Source organism: Hemiscyllium ocellatum, chromosome 15 (assembly GCF_020745735.1).
Source record: "Hemiscyllium ocellatum isolate sHemOce1 chromosome 15, sHemOce1.pat.X.cur, whole genome shotgun sequence".
NCBI classification, from domain to species: Eukaryota; Metazoa; Chordata; class Chondrichthyes; order Orectolobiformes; family Hemiscylliidae; genus Hemiscyllium; species Hemiscyllium ocellatum.
The window spans coordinates 27531287-27559111 of NC_083415.1; the positions used below are offsets into that span (position 1 = coordinate 27531287).

General features: G+C 38.2%; 1 protein-coding gene across 2 annotated transcripts; it reads left to right on the forward strand.

Annotated features, from left to right (window-relative positions):
• Positions 1-30: 30 nt before the first annotated feature.
• Positions 31-18750, forward strand: spata2 (spermatogenesis associated 2). Of its 2 annotated transcripts, none has more exons than XM_060836011.1 (3): positions 31-174; positions 3960-4384; positions 16912-18750. In XM_060836011.1, the coding sequence occupies exons 2-3, from the start codon at positions 4073-4075 to the stop codon at positions 18193-18195; spliced, it is 1596 nt and encodes a 531-aa protein (XP_060691994.1). In that variant the 5' UTR covers positions 31-174; positions 3960-4072; the 3' UTR covers positions 18196-18750. The 2 variants fall into 2 exon arrangements, with proteins under 2 accessions (XP_060691994.1, XP_060691995.1); XM_060836012.1 differs by having other exon boundaries at positions 31-129.
• The last annotated feature ends 9075 nt before the right edge of the window (positions 18751-27825 follow it).

A 27825-nucleotide genomic window follows, 5' to 3' on the forward strand; every position in this document is an offset into this window, starting at 1 on the left:
CGAGCAGGTGCAGGGTTTTCTGGGGTGTGGGGGAGGGTGGGATCTGGTGGAAGGTGAATGTGCCTGATACATCTGTCATCCCTGTTCGCCCGTCAGCATCGCTGTAAAACACGGTCTGCGTGATGGCGGGTAAGATAGAAATCGTGACGGAGCTGAAATATTTCTGATTGAAATGTAAGTGCTGATTGATGAACCAAAGATGGCGGCGTCTCATTAGAGAGTAGCTCAAGGAGCGGTGGGCCTGTATGATATCGCCATGACGCAGTGTGGGAGCCAACAAGATATTTTTATATTAGCTAGAGATGCAGAAAGGCCATGATCAGTGCAGCCTTTGACGCAGCTCTGGTCTTAGAAAGAACATCAGCTAAACGCAGTGCTAAACCGAGCATTTGGGAAGTTGGTACGCAGCGTCTGTAAAATGATGGAGGATCAGATTTCAAATTGACACACTGTTAATCTTTGGAGCACCGAGTCCTACCTTCTGTGGCCGTATTTAACCTGTTGAATATGAATTCGCAGAATCTGGTTTTGGTGTTCCTGTTCTACCAGATAGGCGAGTGTTAATCATACTACAAGATATTGAGATGCGTGTATTTGTGTAATTTGGTAACCAACTAGAATCGCGTTGGGAAACTGCTCACAAGATGGTCTGCAATAAATTTGTACTGTTTTGTTGGTGAATATCCCTGACGTTTAAGGCTATTGCTATGGGAAGTTAGTCTAAATGCCCAATGAGGAGATAGGGTCTGAGAAACCAATAGTCAATAGCTGATTTTGTGCTGTTTCAAAAATGATTTTTTTGAAAAAAAAATCTATTTTCATTTGTTTGAAATGTCTTTCATCCTGACACGAGAGAAATATCTTACGAAGCAACTTGAATAAATTATACTTCAGGCAAAATTTTGTAATTGTATGTTGTCTGATGAGCAACATACAAAGTACATTGTCCTTGTTGGTAACAAATGGAAAGTTGAGAGATTACACCACTCTCTTCAAAGAGAATACCTACACTTTTCCCTTAACTCCTCATTAATTACTAAATGTGGTACAAAATGTAGACCAACTGTAACAAATCTTAAGTGGAGTGTGCAGACTGGTACTATTTTTGTATTCCACTTACATGTGTTGACTACATTTATACATTGTGCATCTTCCAGCTATACTAAGTGATGATTACTTCAATATATAAGCTATCATATTTATGTACTGGAGGCTTAATTGTTTTTAAATAAAATCAAATAATATTTGGCACAGAAGATAAATTCTACATGTTTGTGGTATGAATACTATGGTCCCAGTTATGCCTATCTCTTTTGTGAGGTATGTGGAACATTCCTTGTTCCAGTCCTATACTGGCCCCACCTACAATTCCTTTTCTGATATATCGATGATATCATCACTGCTGCTTCTTTCTCTTGTCTGGAAATGGAAAGGTTAATCAATTTTGCTTCCAATTTCCACCCCACCCTCACTTTCAACTGGTCTTTCTCTGACTCCTCCCTCCCCTTCCTTGGCATCTCTGTTTCCATTTCTGGAGAAAGACTGGCCAATAATATCCATGATAAACCCACCAACTCCCACAGCTGCCTGAACTATGCATTCTTGCACCCTATTTCCTTTAAAGACTCTATTCCATTCTCCCATTCTTCCCACTCCGTTGCATATGCTTTGATGAGGCCAACTTCAAGTGAGCCTCTGAAATGTCCACCACCTTCCTCAATCGAGGATTTCCCAGCACTGTTGTCAACTAGGTCCGACCCATCTCCAGCACTTCTGCCCTACCCCCTCTCTCTTCCCTTCTGCAACATTTCCCCTTGTTCTTGCCTTCCATCCCATTAGCATACACATCCAGAAGATCATCCACTGCTATTTCAGCCACCTCTAGTGAGATGCCACACCTGACCCATATTCCCCTCCCATCTCTTATCTGCCTTCCACAGGGATCGTTCCCTTGGGGACACTCTGCCACTCTTCCTTCACTCCCAACAGCCCCATGGCACCTTCTGCTGCAACCCCTAAAGTTGTAACACCTGCCTACCTCTGTGCTCCTCAATATCCAAGGGCCCAAACTTACCTTCCAGAAGAAGCACTGCTCTACCTCCACTTCTGTCAATCTAGTCTACTGCTGAAAATGTGGTCCACTGTACATTGGGGAAACGAAGCATAGACTGGGTGACTGCTTCAGAGCATGTGTATATTCTGCCTGCAGAAAAAGACCCTGAGCTTCCAGTTGCCCACCGCTTTAACACATCACCCTGTTTCCTAGCCAACATCTCTGTCTCAGGTTTGCTGCAGTGCTCTAGAGAGGGTCGGCACAAGTTGGAAGAACAACACCTCATTTTCTACTTGGTGACCCTGCAGTCCTCTGGACTCAATATTGAGTTCAATCATTTTAGGGCCTGAACTCCTCCATGTCCTATCCCCCTACCACACACAACGGGCCTAGTAATCCCATAGTCTGCCATTACGCACTACACATTTATGGCCACAAACAGTCTCCATTAACAGCTATTCACCCTCCCAACTAGATTGTTATCAACCCCTTTGTCTGTCCAGCTGTTCTTCCCTCTCTTTGGGCTCTAACCATATTTATCATTTACTCCTTACCCTCTCCCACCCACCCTATCTTGTGCAAATAAACCAACATTTTCCTAATTGCTGTCAGACTGAGAAAGGGTCACCGGATCTAAAGTGTTATCTTTGATTTCTCTTCACAGATGCTGCCACACCTGCTGAGCTTTTCCAACAATTTCTGTTTTTGTTTCGTATTTGCAGCATCCATACTTTTGGTTTTTATTTAAAAGGAAAAGTTAACATGGTTTCTGCATAACAATGCTATTTTTGGCACAATGCTTTCATCCACCAAAAATGGTCTAGCTTTAGGCTTGTCTCATTTAAGTATCAAAATACAAATCTAATTGGTAGAGACTTAAACATAACTTTAAAATCTAATTTATGAATTTACAATTTTTTTATTATCTTGTAAAAGATTCATAATCTTCTGTATTTGACCATTAATTGCTGCTTTTATTTCACTGAATTTCTTTTCTGTACTGATATGAGTAATTAATGGAGAAATTAAGACTTAGATATTTTCTCCTTATTTTGAACCATAAATATTAAATGGTCAAATTCAATGTGGGAGTAATAGCTTTGTTTTTTTTTAAATAATATCTAATATAATCTACTTGCATTCTTTTAGACCTCAAATCTGAGATGAAATCTAGGCATTTTCTGCATTTGCTTACTCCTTATGCAGCCAGCTTTCATTATGAAAGTAATGGTTGCTGTAGGAAATAGGCTTGGTTCAGGACTGAGATTTTTGCTTTAAAAATACATTGATGTATTTGTATTCCATTTAACTGATACATTTTCAGATGCATACCACATCATATTAAAACATTTTGGCACTTTTTCTTTGAGAAAAGCAAGCACCAAGAAAATATGCCACACTAAGTTTGGGGTTTCCATTTAAGTCAGATGGAAATTGCCTAGTTTTGGTATGTTTACTAGCGGAGTCTTTTTTTTTAAACCTCACTGACTATTTTTGAGAATTTGTTAAATTCTCTTCTGTTCTTACTAGAATGGAATTTCCAGAATATTATGTATTAATTACAAGAAAGTTAGTTTTAAATATTTAAATTCTAATTCACCATTCTCTTATACAGCTCCTTTTGAAATAGATTTTCACTGATTATTTAAATATGGCTTAGTCAGTTTTATGCTGCAAACCTTTAATTACATGTTCCTTTAATTTTTTTTGCTATTTCCCTTTTGAGAGGGGAATTTTATTTTGTAGCTTTGCAATGAGTAATTCATAAATTTTAAAGCATAACCTCAACTGTATGTACCATTTTCATTTCCTTATATAAACTTGGTGTTCAGTTTTGATTACTTGTTGTTTCATAAATTTTTTTCAATTTAATTTCTAATTTCTTCTGTTTCTTTTTAATTCATAGGTAAGTGTCACCTTCCCTGGCATCGTTGATTGATTGTAGTCTTAAAAACTACTTCCCAGTTGAAAACAGGAACGCTGTGGACATGTGGTGAATTGTTTCCACACAAATTCCTAATGGATACCAATAAAATCAGAGACACTTTGTTTCGGAAATACATACAGATTTGTGAATTAAAATTGAATGAAAAGGATCATGCGGTTGATGATGCAGGCATTAAGAAGACAGCTACCTCCTTACTCGATTTATATCGCCAGGACTCCAGTGAAAGATTTAAGGTGTTTAGATTTTATGATATAGTGGAGAATGCTTTGAGGATGGTCAGAACATCAAGTTTAAGTGCGCTTCTCACTGCGTTTGGAATTCTGGAAACATTCTGCACTAACCTCTTTCTATATCCCTGGAAAAAAGAATTTAAAACAATAAAGGTACAGTAGCCTACTTCACACATTGAAGCTTGAATGGAACATAGGTTATACATCAAACTAAATTCAAATAAATATATTGGTATTGTTCAGAAACAGTGAATGAATTTGAGAGAATTCATTTTTTTCCCTTAATGAAATCGCTTGTTGCTGTGTGGATTTTTTTAAATGCTTATTTCCATATTTGCTTTGTATGTGTACATTGCAGGATATTTATAATGAAAGTAGGAAATCCAGGAAGTAGTCTGGTACAATCTGTCGAGAGACAAACAGAGGTAACATTCCAGCTAATAAAGTCATCTACTGAAACATGAACTTTGTTTCCCTCACCACAGATGTTGTCAGACCTGCTGAGAATTTCCAGCATTTTTTTTTAATTTTGTCTATTTTCTAGCTTCCATTGTATTTTCCTTTCAGGATATTTATAATGTTTCCTCGAGACACGTCTTAGTGTATCATCTCGAAAGAGAAGTTTCTATCATTTGCATCAAAAATACTATCTTAAGTACTATCTTACTTTCTTACATTCACTTAAAATTCTTTAAAGATTAGAAAGTAGAATGTTTTCTGTAGTGAGGCTACACGAAACAAACATGATAATATGGTTTTTATATTTGTAGTGTTGATGCTACACCAACTGCAGTATTTTCAAAGAACTTAAACCCATCAAAAGCCACTAGTATTGCTCATGATATTTAACTTAATACAAACTGATTTTGTATTCAACAGGAATCGATTAGCCTGAGTATTAATATAATGGCAGTAGACGCAGGACTTTTTTAGGCCAGTGTAACAGTCATTAAACAGTAGAAAAGATTTAAGATTTAAATATTTGGCTTGTGCTGTTAAATGAATTAAGGGGTTCAAAGTTTGGGAGAAGATTTGTAGCTCTGGGTGCTCGTTGTGGTTCTGTTCGCCAAGCTGGGAATTTGTGTTGCAAACGTTTCGGCCCCTGTCTAGGTGACATCCTCAGTGCTTGGGCGCTTCGTGTGAAGTGTTTCTGTGATGTTTCCTCCAGCACTTATAGTGGTTTGTCTCTGCCGCTTCCGGTTGTCAGTTCCAGCTGTCCGCTGCAGTGGCCGGTATATGGATCCAGGTCGATGTGTTTGTTGATAGAATCTGTGGAAGAGTGCTGTGCCTCTATCAACAAACATCCCATTCGTAAAGTTGCTTAACTTTTTGATGCTCTAGTCCTTGTGAAAGTAGGGATTGGGGTTTGGTGGTCTGTGATCTTTTTGTTTAGCTTCATGTCAAGTCCAGTTTCTTATTATCGTTAGCTTAATTGTGAAAAAACAAACATCTAATTTCAAAGCACCTTTTAATATTATAAATGATCCCAAGTGCTTCCCAGAAGTTTTATAAAACAAAAATGACACTAGGTCACAGGAGGAGTTATTTGGAGAGAGTTCAGAAAAGATTTGCAGATGACCCCAAAGTTAGTGTTATAGTGGACAATAAGAAAGGTTATCAAAAATTAAAAAGATTTTGATTATTTGAGTCAATGGGCTGAAGAGTGCAGAGTATAATTTGGATAAAAGCGAGATTTTGCCTTTTGGTAAAACAAAGGCAAGAGTTATACAATAAAAAGTAGGGCCTTGGATAATGTTGCTCAACAGAAACTGAGGGGTTCAGATACATCGGTCTTTGAAGTTTGCATCACGTATAAGTAGGGTGGTTAAGAGTGTGTTTAGCATGCTTCCTTTCATTGCTGAGACCTTTTGAATATAGGAGTTGAAATGTTATGTTGAGGTTGTACCAGGACATTGAGGTCTCTTCTGGATTTCTGGTCTCCCTGTTATAGAAAGATATTATTAAGCTGAAGAGGGTTCAGAAGAGATTTACCAATCCTGCCAGGGTTGTAGGATTGAGTCATAAGAAGAGGCTGGATAGGTGAGGACTTTTTTTACTGGAGTGTAGGAGGTTGAGAAATCACAATTTTTTAAAACCTTTTTTAAAAGATGATCAGGGATATATAAGCTGAATCGCAGCTGTCTTTTGCTGAGTGTGGGCGATTTCAAAACTAGGGGGCCAATTTTTTTAAGATGAGAGGAGGAAAAATTTACAAAGGATATGAGGGGCAATGTTTTTAAGAGTGGTTTGCATGTGGAATCAACTGCCAGAGGAAGTAGTGAATGCAAGGTACTTACAACATTTAAAAGACATTTGGATAAGTACACGAAAATTGGAAGGTTTTAGATGGATATGGGCCAAACAGAGGCAAGTGGGCATAGTTTGATTTGGTAACATGGTCGGCATGGACTAAGACCGAAGATCTGTTTGTATGCTGTGACTCCATGAGTTGGTTTTTAAGGAGTATCTTACAAGTGAGACGTGGCTTCAAGTGGACAGGGCCTGGGAAATGAATATTCAAGGCTACACGTGCTATCGTAAGGACAGACTGACGGGCAGAGGGAGTGGGGTGGCCTTGTTGGTAAGGGAGGATATTCAGTCCCTTGCGCGGGGGGACCTAGCGTCAGGGGATGTAGAGTCAGTGTGAATAGAGCTGCGAAATACTAAGGGTAAAAAGACCTTCTTGGGAGTCATCTACAGGCCCCCAAACAGTAGTCTGGATTTCGGATGTAAGATGAACCAGGAGCTGAAACTGGCCTGTCACAAAGATGTTACTACAGTTGTTATGGGGGATTTTAACATGCAGGTAGACTGGGAGAATCAGGATGGTATTGGACCTCAAGAAAGAGACTTTGTGGAGTGCCTCAGAGATGGATTCTTAGAGCAGCTGGTGCTGGAGCCGACCAGGGAGAAGGCAATTCTGTGTCTGGTATTGTGTAACGAACCAGAATTGGTCAGAGACTTCAAAGTGAAGGAGCCATTGGGAAGTAGTGACCATAATTAAGCTTCAATCTGCAATTTGAGAGGGAGAGGATACAGTCGGAAGTGACAGTACTTCTGTTGAATAAAGGGAACTATGGAGCAATGAGGGAGGAGCTGGCCAAAGTTTAATGGTGCAGTACCTTAGCAGGGATGACCATGGAGAAACAATGGCGGATATTTCTGTGTATAATGCAGAAGTTGCAGGATCAGTTCATTCCTAAAAGGAAGAAAGATCCCAGGAGGAGGCGTGGGTGGCCATGGCTGACGAGGGAAGTTAAGAAACATTATAAAGTTAAAAGAGAAAAAGTATAACCTAGCAAAGATAAGTGGGAAAACTGAGGACTGGGAAGCTTTTAAAGAGCAACAGAGGATTACTAAAAAGGAAATACGCAGAGGAAAAATGAGGTACGAAGGTAAACTGGCCAATAATATAAAGGAGGATAGTAAAAGCTTTTTTAAGTATGTGCAAGGCAAAAAAATGGTTAGGACTAAAATTGGGCCCTTGAAGACAAAAACGGGAATATATTACGGGGAACAAAGAAATGGCAGAAGAATTAAATGGGTACTTCAGATCTGTGTTCACTGGGGAAGACACAAGCAATCTCCCTGAGGTAACAGTGGCTGAAGGACCTAAACTTAAGGGATTCTATATTTGCCAGGATTTGGTGTTGGAGAGACTGTTAGGTCTGAAGGTTGATAAGTCTCCAGGGCCTGATGGTCTACATCCCAGGGTACTGAAGGAGGTGGCTTGGGAAATCGTGGATGCGTTGGTGATTATTTTCCAGAGTCCGATAGATTCGGGGTCGGTTCCTGAGGATTAGAGGGTGGCTAATGTTATACCACCTTTTAAGAAAGGTGGGAGAGAGAAAGCAGGAAATTTATAGACCAGTTAGTCTGACCTCAGTGGTGGGAAAGATGCTGGAGTCTATTATAAAGGATGAAATTACGGCACATCTGGATAGTAGTAACAGGATAGGACAGAGTCAGCATGGATTTATGAAGGGGAAATCATACTTGACTAATCTCCTTGAGTTTTTGAGGATGTAACTCTGAAGATGGACGAGGGAGATCCAGTAGATGTAGTGTACCTGGACTTTCAGAAAGCTTTTGATAAAGTCCCACACAGGAGGTTAGTGAGTAAAATTAGCGTGCATGAAATTGGGGGCAAAGTACTAGATTGGATTGAAAATTGGTTGGCTGATAGGAAACAAAGGGTAGTGATAAACTCCTCCATTTCGGAATGGCAGGCAGTGACCAGTGGGGTACCGCAGGTATCCGTGCTGGGACCGCAGCTTTTTACAATATATGTTAATGATATAGAAGATGGTATCAGCAATAACATTAGCAAATTTGCTGATACAAAGCTGGATGGCAAGGTAAAATGTGATGAGGATGTTAGGAGATTACAGGGTGACCTGGACAAGTTAGGTGAGTGAGCAGATGCATGGCAGATGCAGTTTAATGTGGGTAAATGTATGGTTATCCACTTTGTGGCAAGAACAGGAAGGCAGATTACTACCTAAATGGAATCAATTTAGGTAAAGGGGCAGCACAGAGCGATCTGGCTGTTCGTGTACACCAGTCAATAAAGGCAAGCATGCAGGTACAGCAGATAGTGAAGAAGGCTAATAGCATGCTGGCCTTCATAACAAGAGGAATTGAATATAGAAGCAAAGAGGTGCTTCTGTAGCTGTACAGGGCCCTGGTGAGACCACACCTGGAGTACTGTGTGCAGTTCTGCTCTCCACATTTGAGGAAGGACATTCTGGCTATTGAGGGAGTGCAGTGTAGGTTCACGAGGTCAATTCCTGGAATGGCAGGATTACCTTACACTGAAAGACTGAAGCGACTGGGCTTGTATACCCTTGAGTTTAGAAGACTGAGAGGGGATCTGATTGAGACATATAAGATTGGACACTCTGGCGGCAGGAAACATGTTTCCGCTGATGGGTGAGTGCCGAACCAGAGGACACAGCTTAAAAATACGGGGTAGACCATTTAGGACAGAGATGAGGAGAAACTTCTTCACCCGGAGAGTGGTGGCTGTGTGGAATGCTCTGCTCCAGAGGGCAGTGGAGGCCCAGTCTCTAGATTCATTTAAGAAAGAGTTGGATAGAGCTCTAAGATAGTGGAATCAAGGGTTATGGAGATAAGGCAGAAAGAGGATACTAATTAGGAATGGTCAGCCATGATCATGTTGAATGGCGGTGCAGGCTCGAAGGGCAGAATGGCCTACTCCTGCACCTAATGTCTAAGTGGAAAGAAAGAAAGTGAGATGGAGAGGTGTAGAGAGGAAGTTCAGAGACCCAGAGTCAAGGCAACTTGAGTGTTTGGGAAACTAGCTGAGAGTTATAACACAAGCAGCAGAAATTCAGATGCCTTCTATATTTGTGGATATTATAAGAGACCCACCAGATGCTTTGGAATATTCAAGTATAGAGATTTCAAAGTATGAACTAGAGTTTCAGCAGGAGATGAACTAAAACAGGTGAAATTGGGTGATGTCATGGAAGTGGAAATATTTGATCTTAGTGATGGAATAATTGCATGATTGGAAATTCAGTTGCCAGGCAGATGAATGGACACCATAGCTTTGGAGTGGAGAACTGAAAACTATGGGGGGAAAAAAGGAAGAACTGTGGATACTGGAGATCAGAAATAAAAACAAAATGCTGGAAAAACCCAGCAGGTCTGGTAGCATCTGTGGGAGAGAAATCTATGCTTGGTTCTGAAATGTTAACACTGAAAACAATGGTTTTGGTCTTTCCAATATTTAATTGAAGGGCATTTCTGCTTATCCAGTACTGAACATCAGATAAGCAATCTGATCATTTTGGCATCAGCAGAGGAGTCGAGAGGTGACAGATGTTCAGCTGTTTGTCATTTACCATACAAGTCAAAACTAATGCTATGCTTTTGGATAATGTTTTCAAAGGACAACATTCAAGTTGAGCCTTGCTCCTCCATTTTATATGATAATACCCTAATCCTCCCTTTCCCATATCCCTTTGATCCCTTTAGCCACAAGAGTTATGGTCCACCTTCTTCTTGAGACCACAATGTTTTGGTCACTTCCTGTGCTAGTGAATTCCACAGACTCACCACTCTCTGGATGAAGGAATGATTCCTCATCTCAGTCCTCAAAGGTTTGGCCCTTCTCCTTAAACCATAACCCCTAGTTTTAGACTACTCCACTATTAGAAACATTCTTCCAGCATCTAATCTGCTTAGTCCTATTTGAATTTTATAGGCTTCTATTAGACCTCCCTCATTCAACTGAATTCCAGAGGATGCAATTAGTCCTTCCATCTCAGAAATCACTTTGGTAAACCTTTGCTGCACTCCCTCTATAGCAAGAGCATCCTTCTTGATAAAGTGACCAAAACTACACACAATGTTCCAGGTGGAGCCTCAACAATGCACTGTATAGTTAGAAAAATACATCCTTGCTCCTGTACTCAAATCCTTGCTCTGAAGGTCAACATACGGTTTGCCTTCTTTCGTGCTTGCTGTATCTGCACACTTACTATCAGCGACTGGTGCAGAAGAACTAGATCTTGCTAAATGTTCACCTGATTCTACAGCTAGCCAGTCAAATAATAATCTGTTTCCTATATTTGCTACAAAAGTGGATAATCTCACATTTATACTATACTGTACTTGTCATACATTTGCCCACTCACTCAACCTATCCAAATCACACTGCTATATCTCTGCATCCTTCTCACAGTTCACCCTTACACCCTGCTTTGTGTCTTCTGCAAATGTTTGAGATATTACATTTACTACCCTCATCTAAATCATTAACCAGGATGTCAAGTGAAATGGACTGAAAGACTTGGGACACTGGCAGAAGAGAGTTTTGCATGATCTTGCACATAAATAAATCTAACAACTGATATATTAATTTTACAATATAATATTTTCCCCAAATATAATAGAGGACCTTTAAAAACCTAAAGCATTTCAAGGCTTTTGTTGTAAAGCAAAAGTATACAATAGGCCACATATATGCAGGCAAACAAACAATCAAAACTCAGATTTCTTTTAATGGGCATTGCAAAGAAAGAAGGGCAGAAAAGCTTAGGGAATTCCAGAACTTAACAGCTCGCCATGTCACATCCTGCTAATCAGGAAAAGGTCCAATTATGCAAACACTCTTTTCTGCCCACCAATTTTTCATCCACGATAATACATTACCCACTACACTATGAGCTCCTACCTTTTGCAATAATGTTTTATATGGTTTATCACAAAGATTTTGTGACCAGGAGGAGATTACAGAGATGGGAATGGGCAAGGTCCTGGTCATATTTGTAGATAGGGTTGGGAATATTGAAATTGAGGGTATTGCTTATCTAGGAGTCAATTAGGTCAGCCAATAGGGGGGGAAATAGTGCAAGTGAGAATAGGTGAAATTTGGATTACAAGTTTATGGCTGGTAGAACTTGGGAGGCTATAGAAATAATAAAGGAGAAAGGGAGGACTGCAGATGCTGGATCAGAGTCGAAAAGTGTGGTCCTGAAAATGCACAGGTCAGTTAGCATCAGAGGAGATTGAGAATCGACATTTTGGGCATAAGCCCTCCTGAAAGGCTTTTTGACTATAGAAATAATAAGCCAAAGATCGATCTTTCACTTAAATTTTGAAGTAAGATGAGCTTGAACATTGGACCTCAAAAACAAACTCCAAGTCTTCATATTTCCAGCAGCAGCCCCCAAAAAGGAACAATGGACAGTATTCCAAATGCACCTTGCAGTATGCAATCAAGATATAAAAAGTGGAAGGTTGCAAATGACTCATTGGTCCGGCCTGAATCAGCAATATTCAGTCTAGTCCACATTTAGGTACTATCATGTGTGCTGGAGAAATTAACTAATGTTCCTGCTCCTCATTTTTATACTGTGCTCCCTAATGGACAAAGTACATGAGATGAGAACAAGATCAGGCTTTATGATGCCCTCCATGGACAAAACTAGAAGTATAGGAAATTACAGCCCATTTAAGTTTGGATAAAACTTTTTTTCTTATTGCCTATTCCTAACTGCTTTCAAGAAAATGGTGATGAATGTCCTTTAACTATCCTTGAATAATTTGAACCAGAAATGACAAAAGAATGACAATAAGTTTCCAACTCAGAATGATGCATAATTCCCATGCATGTGACCTTGGCCTTCAAGGTGGCAAAAGTCAAGAGAGTGTCGAGAAATGCTGATAAAGAAACTTTGAAAATTATTTCAGTGTATCTTATAGTTTGTGCAGATTTTTTTTGGCAGCAGGAGTGCATGACCATAACTCTTGTGGCTAAAGGGATATGGGAAAGGGAGGATTAGGGTATTATCATATAAAATGGAGGAGCAAGGCTCAACTTGAATGGCCTACGCTTGCTCATGTCTTCTATATTTGTGTGCTTCAACCACAAAAACGTTCTCTGCTGTACTTTTGTTTTTGGAGTCTCATTTTTTAGGTAATTATCTTTTCTTCTTCTTTCCTACCAAAGTGCATTACCTCACTTTCCTATAGTAAACTTCATTGCTAAGTTTTGTCTACTCACTCAACCTATCTGCATTATTTTGCAGATTCCTGCAGAATTCCAAATCTCTGACCTGGTCTTTGCCTATAGTATTTATGTGGCTGGTTTTGTTTTGTTTCTGGTCAATAGTAAATCTTAGGCTATTATTGGTAGGCGATTTGATGACATTGAAGTTACTGCCCTATTTCTCTCCATTATTTGCAACAGTGTATTTGAGTGTTGTAGTATTTCACTGCAGCTGCAAATGCTTACAAGCTAAGAATATGGTATTTCCTTTCATGCCCAGTATTCTACAGACATATGGAATAGGAAGAAAAATAGACCATTCATTCATTCAATCAAGTCAGCTGTGTAGTATTCGAAAAGACAGATTAGCTATCTACCCTGAACAACCTTTGATTGCTTTCACTAATAATGTACTTGTGCCTTAAAAATATTTAATCACCCTGCCTTCTGAACAAATAACTGCAAATCCTCTGAGAGGAAATGCTCCTCCCCTTTTGTGCTGCAAGAGTGACCCCAAATTTTAGTATAGGTGTCCCCTAATTATGGACTCACCCACAAGATGAAACATCCTTTCCATGTTCACCTTGTCAAGACCATCCAGTTTCTTACAATCAAGTCACTCATTACTCTTCTAAATTATGGTATTAAGCCCAGGATATCCAATTTATCCTCATAAGCCAATCCACTCACTCCAAGTATCAATCTCGTAAACCACCTTTTGAACCATTTGCAATGCACTGTATCCTTCCTTAAATAAGGAAACCAATGCTTCCCACAATATTTAAGATGTTCACCAATGCCCTATATAACTGAAGCATAATGTTCTTATGTTCAGCACCTCTCTGAATAAAAGATAGCATTCCATTAGCCTGTTGATTACATGATGCATCTGCATGCTATTACTTTGTGATATTAAGAGCAAATATTTTTAGATTAGATTAGATTACTCTGTGGAAACAGGCCCTTCAGCTCAACAAGTCCACACCAATCCGCCAAAGTGCACCCATGCAGACCCATTCCCCTACATTTTTACCGTTGCACCTAACAGTCTGGGCAATTTAGCATGGCTAATTCACCTAACCTGCACATTTTTGGACTGTGGGAGGAAACTGGAGCACCCGGAGGAAACCCACGCAGCCACTGGGAGAATGTGCAAACTCCACACAGTCAGTCGCCTGAGGCAGGAATTGAACCCGGGTCTCTGGTGTTGTGAGGCAGCAGTGCTAAGCACTGTGCCACCGTGTCGTCCATAATGTAAATTAGTACATAATATGTAAATTAATACCGAAAAAGCGAGATGTAATGCATGTTAGATATGCTAGAATGTAAATTTTTGTTAAATGATGTTTATTATGAATACAGTAGCAGAGCAATAGGATTTAACGTTGTAATTTTATTATGCCTTTTAAAAGATGATCAGGATTGAGATGAAAATCCATTAAGACAAATGGGATTTACATAAAGAGATCAAGTAACATGTGTCGAGAGAAGTGTAGTTAATGTTTCAAGTCAATTGTATTTCCGTTCTACCGAGAGGTCTTCAAACTGAAATATTAACTGTTTCTCTTCCACAAATGCTACTGTGCATTTCTAGGATTTTGTGTTTGATTCACTATTTTGTTTCTCTTTATCAAGGAATTGATTCTTTGAAAAAAAATCAGTGACTCCTACAAAATGATAGTTCTGTGTAGTCTGGAATACTGTATTCTTGTACTCTTTGTGCACAAGAGAAAGGTGCAACACTGTTTTAGCAAGGTGATATCAGGGACTGAGAACCTGAATTGTGAGAAACAAGAAGGAACTAGAACAATTTGGCCTTCACTCTCTTGTGCTGTGGTGAATTTGATGGAGATTTTCAAAAGTGAGAAAAGGCACATGATGAATTCCATTGTAACTAAATAGAAAACAGGCTTTAGTCTGAAAGTATGGACTAAATGTATAAAGGGGAAAATTTTGTCATAATAGGAAAGCTTTGCTCAAAGTGATCCTGCAGTACTTTTAGATAACAAATATATTCAATAATGATCTAAAGGAGATAATAAAATGAAAGGATTTTGTACAATTAGCTCTTGAAAGGAACATGAGATTAACATAGACAAGAAAGATCACGAGGCTTTCTGTAAAGAATAAAAGATCCAAGTTTGAAAAATAGAATTTCTTTCAGTTGAATACAAGGAAACCCAAAGCAATCATTTCTGGCTTCTGCTGTTACTAAAGATTTAATTTCCTTGGTTTCGTTGAAGCATTGTACAGCTTTAGCAATCCTGATCGCTTGTGCTTCCACTCAACTCTGAGCAGTCTGTTCCAGTCAATATTACTCGCTATGTCACTTGGTATCCTAGAACGCGCTGTCCAAAAGGAAGTAGAAGCAGAGATAAACAATAATTTTGAAAGAAAATTGAATGTGTACTTGAAGGAAATAAACTTTTTCAGCACAATGGGTATAGAGTGGAGAAATAGGACTGACTGGATTGCAGTCTGTGGAGAGCCATCATAGCGTCAGTGGGCTGAATGGCTGCCTTCTATTCCCTAAATGAATTTGAATCAATCTAGAGCTGTACATGCTATCATATTATTAAAATTCCCAACTACTGGTTTGCCACATTAGATTTGTCTTTTCTCTGGACAAGTCAGATACCAAAATAAACTTAGCTTGATAGAGTTTGTTTATTAGCTGGGTAATGTGGTGGCTAACCACTGAGACATATTCAAACAATGCTGCATATATCCAACAACAACAACCTGTTTATTACATTAAAGCTGTAAAAACTAAATATGGAAGACAAAGATCTTAAAACAGCAAATCAACATCTCAATCTGTTTTCTAGAACTATCTAATTATACTCCAATCACAAGTCTTCAAGTTTAAACTTAGCTGACTGCTTACAGCTTCTTTTCTGTGGATTGTGAAGATAATTTGAATTCTTCCCAAGTCTGCTGATGTGAACTTGTCTCAAATTTGAGAGCTTAATTTTCTCCATTTTACTAACCTGCAGATTTCTAACCAGACTCCCCTTGTTTGGAAGATTCCCAAATTAAGCCCTTCTGGTGAATTGGTTGATTTGTTGAAGGAGGGAAACTAAATTTGCTTCTAAACTCAACCCTGGTATTTTCTGAACTGACCTGAAAGACTTTTGAACTTTCCTCTTGTGTTTTCTGAAGTAAATTTAGAAAGAAAATGTTTATCTCTAGATTTTTCTGAATTGGAAACAAATGTAATGGTTACACATTTATACTACCTGTCATGAACTCAACAGCATTAGCATCTGGGGTCTGCAACCTGCCTCCGATTGTTTCAGAACCATTATCTGAATTTGTCTTTGCAAAATAAAACCCACCCTAGAAGTTACCAACAGTTTTTATTTTGAAATTCAAATTCCAAAAATGAGTAAAAATATAAATTACAGACTTTTCATCACATATAAATGCACGTTGTTGTTTATTGGCTCTTCTCTTCCAATCATGTTTTATGGTGTACATTTTACTGGCTCCTGACTTCTTTGTTCGTCAAAATGATGTTGCCTAAATTCTAAGGGACTCAACCTCAAAGCTTCTGAGCAGAAAAGCAAGGTAGAGTTGCATGGAACATTACTTATGATTTCAATACCGAAAGGCTTATATGAAATCAGTTATCTTGAATTTATTGAGTGTTGTTGAAAACATGGAAATATTTATTAAAATATTTTACTGATTGGGAATCAAAAGAAAAATAAGTGTGATATATGAAATATACTAAAATAGAGTGCACTGTTTATGTTCTACAAGTAAAGCCTTCTGCCCAAATTATTTTTTTGATTTTAACTTTTTTAAAAGCTTTTTACATTGGTCATGCTTTGTTTAAAACATATATATTAGCATGGTGAAAAGCTATTTGAAATTTTTATGGATTCCTAATTTATTTTTAAAATGCTGTTTATGTCTGCAATGAATGAATTAAAACATTTTACAATTGCTAAATGTTTAGCAGTTGCAATCCTCAAGTTGTCAGCTGAGCTCCAGTTTAAAATTCATGGCTGGCTTAATTTATTTGAGTACCCCAATTCTGTCAACTTAGTTTCCCTGCTAAGGAAGCTGTAGGAATTACACTGACAGTGTAGGGAAAGATTGCATGTGAGAAATGCTAAGAACGTGAATTATTGAAATTTTCTTTCTGTTCTAGACCTTCACAGGCCATTTTGTCTACTATATCAAATCTGCATTGTGTGAAGAAGACATTTGGAATATCCTATATCAGATAGGATACCACCTTGAAAAAGAGACATTTGAACTGAAAAACAAAGTGAACACTAACTTTGTGAAATTGATTTCTTTTGAACTCTTCCTGGCTAGAATTGAATGTGAGAATTTACTTGAAATCTGTTCGCAAATAAAAGATAAGGGCTATTCGGAGCTTAATGTAGTTGAAGAACGAAAGAACAATGCAGAGGATGTGAGAGGTTGTATTGATGTAATGAAAAGACAACGAAGACTAATGGAAGATTTGCATACATCAGTGACACAAATGGACTTTCGAAGATCAGATGGTGAACGGTTAACAAACAATAGCATGAAGCAGCTTATGTACAAGCCACCTTCATTTTTAGATAGTGATGAAAATCATTTGGGAAAGCAGTTAAGTAAAGTTCATTTGACACCTGTACATCACAAGAAAGAGACTGTTTATGGCTCTTCGTTTGAGGAAATGACTGATGAGATTTGTCGTCCTACACCTTCACTTCTTGCTATATCAAGCTCCCCTCGTTTAGGGTCAGAGGAATACTTCCAATCTGTTAATGACAATTGGAGAGTAGAAAACAGTTTTAATACATCTTTCCATGCACTTGGTGATGACTTGGATCTTTACACAGCTGAAGATTCTCGAAGCACTTTAACACCGAGATGGACAGACACAACTGGCCACAGTGCAAGATTGATCAAAAATAATGATCTAAGAGGCATGTATCATGAAACAGCACATCTTACCAAAGAAAGTGTATCTAACACGATTGCATTGAAGTGCCAAATGTGTGGAATATCTAGTGGTCTCATAATTTGCCAAAAATCTAATGAGCCTTTTTGTAACCAATGCCATCGTATCGCTGGAGAGTGTTCACTTTACTCTTGTAGACATGAATGTCCAAGAGACATAGGTATCTTATCCCGCTCATGCTCTGTCCAGAATGATCTTTCTATGAGTTCACCTCTGAAAGAGAAATGTGCATTTTCTGTCACATCCCAGTATCAAGAGCACTTACCCAGTTCCAAGGAAACCAGCACATTGCGCTGTGGATTTTGTGATAAATCTGGTGCAAAGTTTACTTGTATGAACTGTTCAAAGGTCTCCTGTGAAGTTTGCAGGACTGTTTATCATCGAGATTATTGCAACAAGAATAAGACACATAATTTCCACCCAAACAATCAGCTCAGTTACAAATCTGGCAAAATTTATACCATATACAGATGAATTATTCAACCTGGAATAACAAAGCATGATCAGCCCTGGAAAAATCTATGCTGAGAATACTTTGAAAATAGATTTTAGGATGAACATTCTGTTGAAATACAAATGCACACTGTGAATTCTTGTACTACAATATATACCTTAAAGTATTTAAGTTGCTGCTATATTTTTCAAGGGCTGATGTATGTATAATAAAGCTGCTTTGATCTAAAATTTCATACCAGTGCAAAATGGGAGAATGATTTAGAACCTGGAATAGCAAATATTTTTGTTACCAGAAGTGAATGGGAGACAACAGTCTGCAATATTTTATGCTGGAAGATTTAATGTAAAACTGTCAGATGTTTATATAATGAGCCTTGTTATTGATGTGCAATTTTCTCTTGCCTTTTTCTAATGTGATCGTGTTTCGTATTTACTTTAAACTTAGAGTAGGTGGGCAAGTGTGTGTTTTCTGATCAGAATCCTGATCTTGTTCTGGTATTTCTTGGCTTATCCATGCATTTACTTTTTGAAGACTGTTACATCATTTTTTGCTTGTATGAATAAAACTGTGCACCTGGCTATACTAAGTTGTGATTTGTTTGTTTTTTAGGTCAAGAATAACCTAGTCTTCAGACAGATTAAATGTTCTTAAGTACTGATAATACAGAGTTAACTTTCTTTTCTTTCAGTTTAACAAATGGAATACACCTGTTCTTAATTAAGTTCGGGATTGTTCAGCATTCTATGAATTTTCCCTGAGTCCACGAGTTATAATATCAGTTGGGCTCACATGAAATCATCCAACTTGTTGCAGACCAGAGATCAAACACTGTTGTCTATGGTTTGGAAAATTTGCTCTCGGTCGAAGAGGTATGTGGGTCGAAGAGTATGGTGCTGGAAAAGCTCAGCCGGTCAGGCAGCATCTGAGGAGCAGGAGAATCGACATTTCGAACAGAGGGAATGTGCTCTCGGAGGGTGATTATCCAATTGTCATGGTCTGCATGGCTATGAGCAACACACACTGCTAGGAATGAATGTTCTGCAAAGGGATTATGATAATTAGGGTTCAATTCAAAAGTTAATAATAATCTTGATTTGTTGCCTGAACCACAGAGAAATGAATACATAGCTCAAAGATTTGTGTTAGAGAAATGGTTTCAATTCATGTGGCAAAGACCAAATAAAGAATGATTGAAACAAAAAAAGAGAAGCCGAAGTAGAGTATGAGAAAAAACTGGCGAGTAATAAGGAAATAGCATTGGCCTTTTCAGTAACTAATTAACAAAGATACCCAAGCCTGTTTCCACCCTCTCTTGAGGATTCCTCTAATTTCAGTTTCTCTTACTAGACTACCTCACATCACTCCGAATTGTGTTCCATCATCCAAGTTTTTGACTACCTGCTTACCCTCTGTAAATCCCCTTTTTATCCCCATAACACAACTTTTGACCTAGTTTTCTGCAATCTGAAAATTTGGAATTGACATTTAATCCTCACAGGTAAATCATAGATATAGATTATGAATAGCTGGAACCCATGTACTGATCAATGCAGAACCCAGTAGTCACACACTAGTCAAGTTGAAAATTACCTCCTTATTCTGTTTCTGTCCTTATTCTGTTTCATGAAATCTCAATTCATGCTAATTTTATGTGTTCTAATTTTGTTTGTAAGACTTTATTGAAAGCTTTCTGAAAATCTAAATATAGCACATGCACTGGTTGCCTTTATCTAGTTACATGATGTGTAATTGTTCCATTATTTTCTAACTCTGATGTAATTGTATTCTTTTCTCCATGACTGTAAAGCAAACTGGTCTATTCAGTCACTCTCACTCTCTCACACTCTCTCACACCGTCTCTCCCTCACCTCTTTCCAATCCATCAGGACTACTCCAGGCTTTAGAGTTTTGCTAGGTAACCACTCACTCATTTATCTCTACAGTCACCTCTTTAGTATTCAGAAATGTAGACAAGCAGGTCTAAGGGATTTATTCACATTAAGTCCCTTTGATTTCTCTAATACTTTTTCACTAATTAATAATCTGTAGTTTCTCATTTACACTAGTCCCTAGATCCTCCAGTATTTCTGGGATGTTTTAAATATTTTCTTTAGTGAGAATACACCAAGTATCATATTCTGGTGATCGACAGTGTCACCAAATTTCTTATGTGAAGAATTAAGGATATCTCTATTGCAATGGTTGTTTCACACTGACAAATACATTCTGTATGTTTAGTGTAGAAGGTAGTCCTCAATTAGTGATTTCTCCATTACAGGGTTCTTTACTACACATCATTCCATTAACGTGTGTCTTATTTGATATAATATGGTTCTTAATCAGCAAACAGCATGGAGAAATAAGTGTATGAGAAAAGCTCCACATTCCTGGGTAAACTCCTGTTTGTTCAGCATATTTTGGCTGATTAAGGCTGGATAAGTTTTTAACAATGTGTCTCCACAAGAACACTCAACTCTCCATTTCCAAAGCAGCAGAAGCCAGTCTGATGATCCTCATCCTTCCAGAACCATAGATTTAATTGAGTGCAGATACACAGCCTTCCACCTTCAGCTAAGAAATCTTGTGTATGAGGGAAAAACATGAAAAGGTACTATTTTTGCGTATGTTCATATCTATTTTGCCCGTTCAAATTGTTATGAGTCATGCTCTTGTACCATTTTTTTCTCCCTTCTTTCCAACGATGCATTACATACACATGGTTGGGCATGATTGTGTCAGAAGGAAGTGTGTGTGAATCTGTTGCCTAAACATGAGTGCTGTTCATGAAGGTTTGCCCATTCAATTAACTTTGTTCATTTATTTATTACATGTTCCTATATACTAGAAACAACCTAAATATTTACATGGATTTCTTGGGAATATGTGGTTCAAAAATCATGGTTTTGCTTATTGCAATTTTCAGGAATATAACCACTGCTTTAATCAAGGACTACTTGTACCTCAACAGACTAACAAACAGGAACAGAAGTTGCCAGAGAGGTTCAGTTTGTGTGGCAGCATTTGTGGAGAGAAAATGGAGTTTCAAATCCTGTGACTCTTCTTCAACAAATTGGGTCTGATAATGATCCTTTCGGTCATTTCGGTCTGTCATACCTGCCCCCACTTAACAGAAGAAAATGTAAAATGGCAAAAAGAGGACCAGCTTTAACAATTGAACAGAGGATACTGCAGGTTAGCAGCATCTCCAGCATCCTGAATATTGGATGTGAAAATTTTAGCGATTCATCTGAACAGAGTGAAAACATTAATCTTGCAGATCACAAAAAAAGTTCTCCCTCAGAGGACTATAAAATGTTAACAACACTAATCAAGTGAATCGTGCATAGAATCAACGTTGAAACAGTATTATTACTAAATCATATTTTCTTCTTTCCTCCAGGATATCACAAGAAGACCATCAACTCCTGCCAAAGGAGCTGACAATTCTGCAGGGATCCTTTCTCAATACTGTTGATGTAATAATAAATATGCTTCTCTCTTTAGCAATCTTTCAGGATCAAGGATGACTTGCTTCTAATCTGATTAGATGAGTTCTGACTTGATTTATGAGGCTGACTGCAATCTTTGCCAAATATGGATCACTGGCTCTTAAAGAGTTAGATAGTTGGGTTGTTTTGAGTTTTGTGCACTCCACCTGAAGTCATGACTTTGTGTCTCCTGAGCATGCAGAGACAATGTGTTCAGTGCATTCCAGAATGAATCTGCTCCAGTCATAAATCAGGGTGTCTCATGAGTCAACTGGTATGTTTAATCTCTTCAAGGGTGTTTTGTGGACATCCATAAAACATTTCTGCTGACTCTATGCCATGACTGAGGTCTAAGTACAATAACCTGGTGTCAGGTTGTCCTGCCCAACAGAGCTCATTTTGAGAGATTCACATTTCAATGCTGGAAAAATTAGCTGAGGTGAGGATGCTGCTTGCATTGAATTTAGAATATCTTGCAAAAGAATCACTCTGATTTGAAGTGCCTGCAGTAGTTTGTCCATGTCTGGAAAGCATACAGTGCAGGGATGACTACTAGCCAGTGGGTGGTTAGGTGGCTCAGTGGTTAGCACTGTTGCCTCACAATAAAAGGGACCCTGGTTTGATCCTTGCCTCAGGCAACTGTCTGTGTGGAGTCTGCATATTCTCCCCATGTCTGTGTGAGTTTCTTCTCATGATCCAAAGATGTGCAGGTCAGGTGAACTAGCCATGCTAAATTGCCCATAGTGCTAGGTGCATTAGTCAGGAGTAAATGTAGGGGAATGGATCAGGGTGGGTTACTCTTTGGAGCGTTGGTGTGGACTTGTTGGGCTGAAGCGCCTGTTTCCATACTGTAGGGAATCTAATCTGAACCATGACCTTAGTCTTGGGTTTGGGATCCTGGCCCTTAAATATTCTTTACTCGGCTGAAGGCTGATCTGGCACATTTGATGTGGGCATTTTGCTATGGAAGCTGGTTGAAAGAGTACTTTAGGTTCCAGATGTAAATAAAAGGTCAACTTTTTCATAAGCTTTGAAGAATGAATCAACAAAAGATCTGGAGATGTTTCTGAGTGACAGCACACACAGTATCTGCATACTGTAGCTGTACGATTTAAGATGGACTAGTTTTCATTTTGGATGAAAGCAGCATTAGTTGAACATTTTCCTGTCTGTTCTGTAGAGTATCTTCTATAGATATTTTGCTGGAAGTGAATTGTTATTATTGCGGTAAGGGGAACGGAGAAGAGAACTCGGGTAATGAAACAGCTTTATTTAACACACATTTTCACAAAGATAAGGTATATAATGGTTCTGCTCGTAAGGATAATGTCTTCTACATATTTTTAAAACAGGCAGAGGATTATGACAAATTTCTAATGGCAGCCAAATTTGAGGAGAATAATCCTTAAACCCGTGAGGTTAACAGAATCAAAGACTTTTGTGATGTCTTCAGCATGGTTCCTTGAATTTATCTTGAATTTGCTGTGCAGTGGAAACTATGTCTTTGACGCCTCTCAATGAAAGTCACACTGTAACTCTAAGAACTTTCCTTGACCTCTCAGATGAAGTAGTTGGGAGGAACCTTGAAATGACCTCTGGTGTGGCAGAAATCAAGCAGACTCCTCTGCAGTTAATGCAATTGAACATGGCCGTGCTTATATAGTATATGCTCTTCTTCCCACATAAGGCGTATGCAGCTGAACCTGTACTATATATCTGCGAGTTAATTGCAGAAATTCAACAGTGAATCCATCTGCTAGTGAAGCTTGGTTATTTTTCAGTAATTGTTGGCGTTTTTACCTTTATGGAGAAAGTGAAGACTGCAGATGCTGGAGATTAGGGCTGAAAATGTGTTGCTGGAAATGTGTTGACCTGCTGCGCTTTTCCAGCAACACATTTTCAGCTTTTTTACCTTTGCGCCAGACCAGGGCAGCACTGAGACTGAGCTACATGGGATATTTGAGGAATGGGGTCCTGGAGGTTCAAGTTGAGATTGTGTGGTAAAATGCAAATATTCCTTAACTAAGGAATTAAGGAAAGTAAGGAAAATGGGGTAAAGTTACATGCCGTGACTTTGATAAATATTCCAATTGGGACAGATATCATTTCAGCTGTAAAAGATAGTCTCTTCACTCTGAGACTGTGCCCTAGAGTCCTAGTCGCTCCTACAACTGGAAACATCTTTTCCATTTCCACCCTAACTTACCCTCTCATTATTCTATATGTTTCAATGTAATCCTCCCTTATCCTTCTAAACTCTATTGAATACAGATTCAGATCCTCATATGATAACCTCCTTCATCCCAAAGATCATTGTTGTAAACCTCCTCCGGACTCCTCCATTGTCAGCACAACCAAATGTGGTCTGGCCAGAGCCTTATACAGCCTCAAAAGTACATCTCTGCTCCTGTATTCCAGCCCTTCAAAATGATTGCCAACATTACACTTGCCGTCCTAACTGCCAACTGTGCCTGATGTTAACCTTAAGAGAATCCTGAACCAAGACTCCGAAGTACTTTTGTGCTTTTAGGCCTGTTTCTACATATAGTGTCAGAAAAAAAGATTTTGTGCTATGCTTCATATCATAGCGATGGCATTCCACAAGAAAGACTAGTAGATGAGTGATGACAAGAGGTAGATGTTGGGCGAGAAATAGTGCAAAACAATTACAAAACTCGAGGGAGGAATAGAAGTTTCTGATCAGCACACATTGGAACAAATTAGTTCAGGAATATAAACTGACTCAACAGATGCGAATATTGGTTTCCTCTTTGTCCATTTGTTGAATGGATCACTCATTCTTTTCTTTGATCATACAGGGAATGACAGCTATGAACAAATGTGCAAGGGTCTGCTATAGTAGTCACATACTGACTTGGTTAAACAGCGCCCTATCTGTCAAAAAGATCACCAACCGTCACTATTTCTAATGTTTCTCACTTAAGCAAATGAAAATATCTGAGAATATCTTATGTTACTGCTGTACAGTCAACTATTTGCTAACCTTTTAAAGTTGGAGGACGTTGAACTCCTGCAATGCAGTTATATTAAATTGCAAAACCAATGCTGTTTGGAACAAGCATCTTAAGGTGATTCACAGTCATGAAAATAGCTTGTATGATGTGTCAAAAACAGCTTTTGTGTTGATTCATCAATAAAAAATTGTCAAAACAGCAACCAGAGCATCATTGCTGCATTACTCTAAGCAATGTCAAACTATGTTATGAGCATACTTTAGCAACAGATGGCGCAATGGATCCACATTTCTAATTTAAGTCCCACTGAAAGGGGTTCTTATGGCAGAATGGTAATCTCCCTACCTCTGGGCTGAAAGGTCTGAGTTCAAGTCCCATCTGGTCTTGTCATGTGTCATAACATCACTGAGCAGGCTGATTAGAAAGTATCTATAAAGTGAATTATTTTCATTTTGATACCTAAACAGTTCAGGAGATAATTAATTTCTATTTAAAATATTCAAATTCATTTGCAATGCTAAAATACCAATCTTTTAAGGATGTGGCTTCACATTAGGGTTAAGTTAGACTGTTAAGATGTACGATGACCAGTTGGTAGCGAGCTCAAATTATATCATGTGATTTTCATGTCCTTGTGGGTCTGCCTTAGATCAGATTTTCAAATAATGGTGGCATTTTAATTTTGTACACAGTGGACCACTTTGCGTGGATTGAAATGTAATAGTTCAGCTACAGCCCAAGGCATGAGAAATGCAGATGCAAGGATAACAGAAGCATTTTGATCATTCCAATTTCTACCACAGAACCCGTGTTTATAAATCTCTGCGCATGTATATTGAAGGAGACCCGCTTTTACCACATCTTCTCAATCATGCTGGCTGCTACAGCACTATACATGTTTTTGTGTAATGTACAACAAGAAGTATATGAATCAGAGACATTGCTCATTCCTGAGAAGCACACACTACAAACAAAATAAATGAAGCTTTATCTATAATATTTGAGCATTTATACAGTAAATTAATTTACAAATACTGAGGCTCACAAATCAGCTAGTTTCTTACTGAGTAGATAAGACAACAGTGATTAAATAAATAAAATTGCTTGGCAAAATCATTATTTAACAATTTTGCACTGTTATTGTTTTTAATCTTGTAACAGATGTGTGAACATGTGGAATTTTTTGCAACAGCTAAATCACAGCTTGGTCTAGTAAAATTCTTAAGATAGTTTAGTTCTAAAATAGAGTATTTGTTGGATTATTGTGATTAACAAAGTTGTAATATTAGGACTAGCCAATTTATTTTTGTATTTATTTATTTTGAACTGCTGCTTTTGAGTCCAAGGCATTGATGCAAGTGTCATGTCATATTTTAAATTAAAAGCAAGGTATCACAGACGCTGGAGATATGAAATAAAAACAGAAAGTACTGAAAAAGCTCAGCAAATCCAACAGAATGTGTGGTGTGGAAAGTGAAATAGAATTAACGTTTTACATTCAATATGATTTCTTCTGAAATTGAGTCCTACCTGACTCAAAGTATTAACTCTTTCCCTCTTCACAGATGCTGTGTGTGAGTTTCTCCACTACTTTATACTTTTATTGCATTTCCTACGTTGCTGTTTAGTCTGTTCTAATTTCCTTCCAAAACCTAAGTATTTAAAATCATAAGCATAAGCAGAAATAATTACAGTCCAAGTAAAATTCCATTCACTATTCACTAATTCCTTTTTTAAATTTAGTTCCAAGCAATATGACTCCAGAATTGAATTTCACGTGCGCAGTAACTAAACCTTTACATTTGCATTTTTCTTTGCCACCAATCTCTAATAGAGTAAACTAAAACTATTCACTTTTTAAATTAATATTGTCTACTATCTGCAAAATAAAAGCAATAGTTTAAGCTGCAATTTTAGAAATAATTAGATAGAATCTGAATTTAAGTAACACTTTTTGTAACCACCAGAAATCCCAAAATGCTTTATAATCAGTTAAGTATTTCTGATTTGTAGTCACTATTGTGATGTCAGAAACATGGCAGCCTAAATTGTTTTGCACAAACAGCTGTATAAAAATAACACAATAATTTTGTTTCTAATGCTGATTAAGGGATAGGTATTGGATAGGACACCGGACAAAACTCCCCCGCTTTTCAAACAGAGGCTTGGGACTGGAGATAGCACACGGTGGCTCAAGTTAATGTTTCATATGAAAGATGGCACCTCTGTACACAGTGGAGTGTCAGCTTAAATGCATGTGCTCCAAATTTTGGAGTCAAACTTGAAGCCATAACCTTCTGACTCAAGAGTGAGAGTGCTACCAGTGAAACCAGCACTGTTATACCAAATTAATTTTGCTGGAGACCTTTAGTTTTGAGTTTAGGGACAGACTCAGACTGGAGACAGGAAAAGAGAAAATTCTTTTAGACTTATTGGAGAAGCTGAGAGAAAGCCAATGGGGAAGGTGCAAAGTAAAGGGACCTAACAAAAATACTTCACTGCCACTTTTAAAGTCATCCGACCTGTACTGCATTTTGGGAAAAGAAAATTTAGATTTCCACCAACCTTTATATGAAAGAATATGTTTTCTGATTTCAATGTTAAGTGGTGAGCTCCAATTATAAAATTACATCCTCCTGTTCCAGATTTCCACACTACAGGAAATAGTTTCTCTGCATATTCATTCCTGTTATCATTATAAACATCTTCCCCTTCTCAGTCTTCTAAGCTTAAGGGAACACAAGTCAAATGTATTTTTAAAAATTGCTCACAAGATGAGTGTTGCTGTCTAGACCAACACCTGTTGCCCATCCCTAATTGCCCTTGAGAAGGCAATGGTGGGCTCGTCACACTGATGTCTAGGGGATGTAGTGCTGTTAGGCAATAAGTTACAGATGTTTGGCACGGTAACTTAAAGGAGGAGTGTTATAGTTTTCAAGTGGTGCTAATCCCTTTATCCGCTATCCTTGTCTTACTAGATATGGAGATTGGAATTTGGAAAGTACTGTCAAAGAAGTCTTTATAAATTGCAGCAGTGATTCTTGTAGGTGGTACACGCTGCTCCTATTGTATGTTGATAGTGGAGGAAGTGAACATTGAAGGTTTTGTGTGCGGTGCCTGTCAGGTGTGCTGCTTTGTACTGAATGGTATCAAACTCCTTGACTGTTGTTGGATGTAGGCAAAT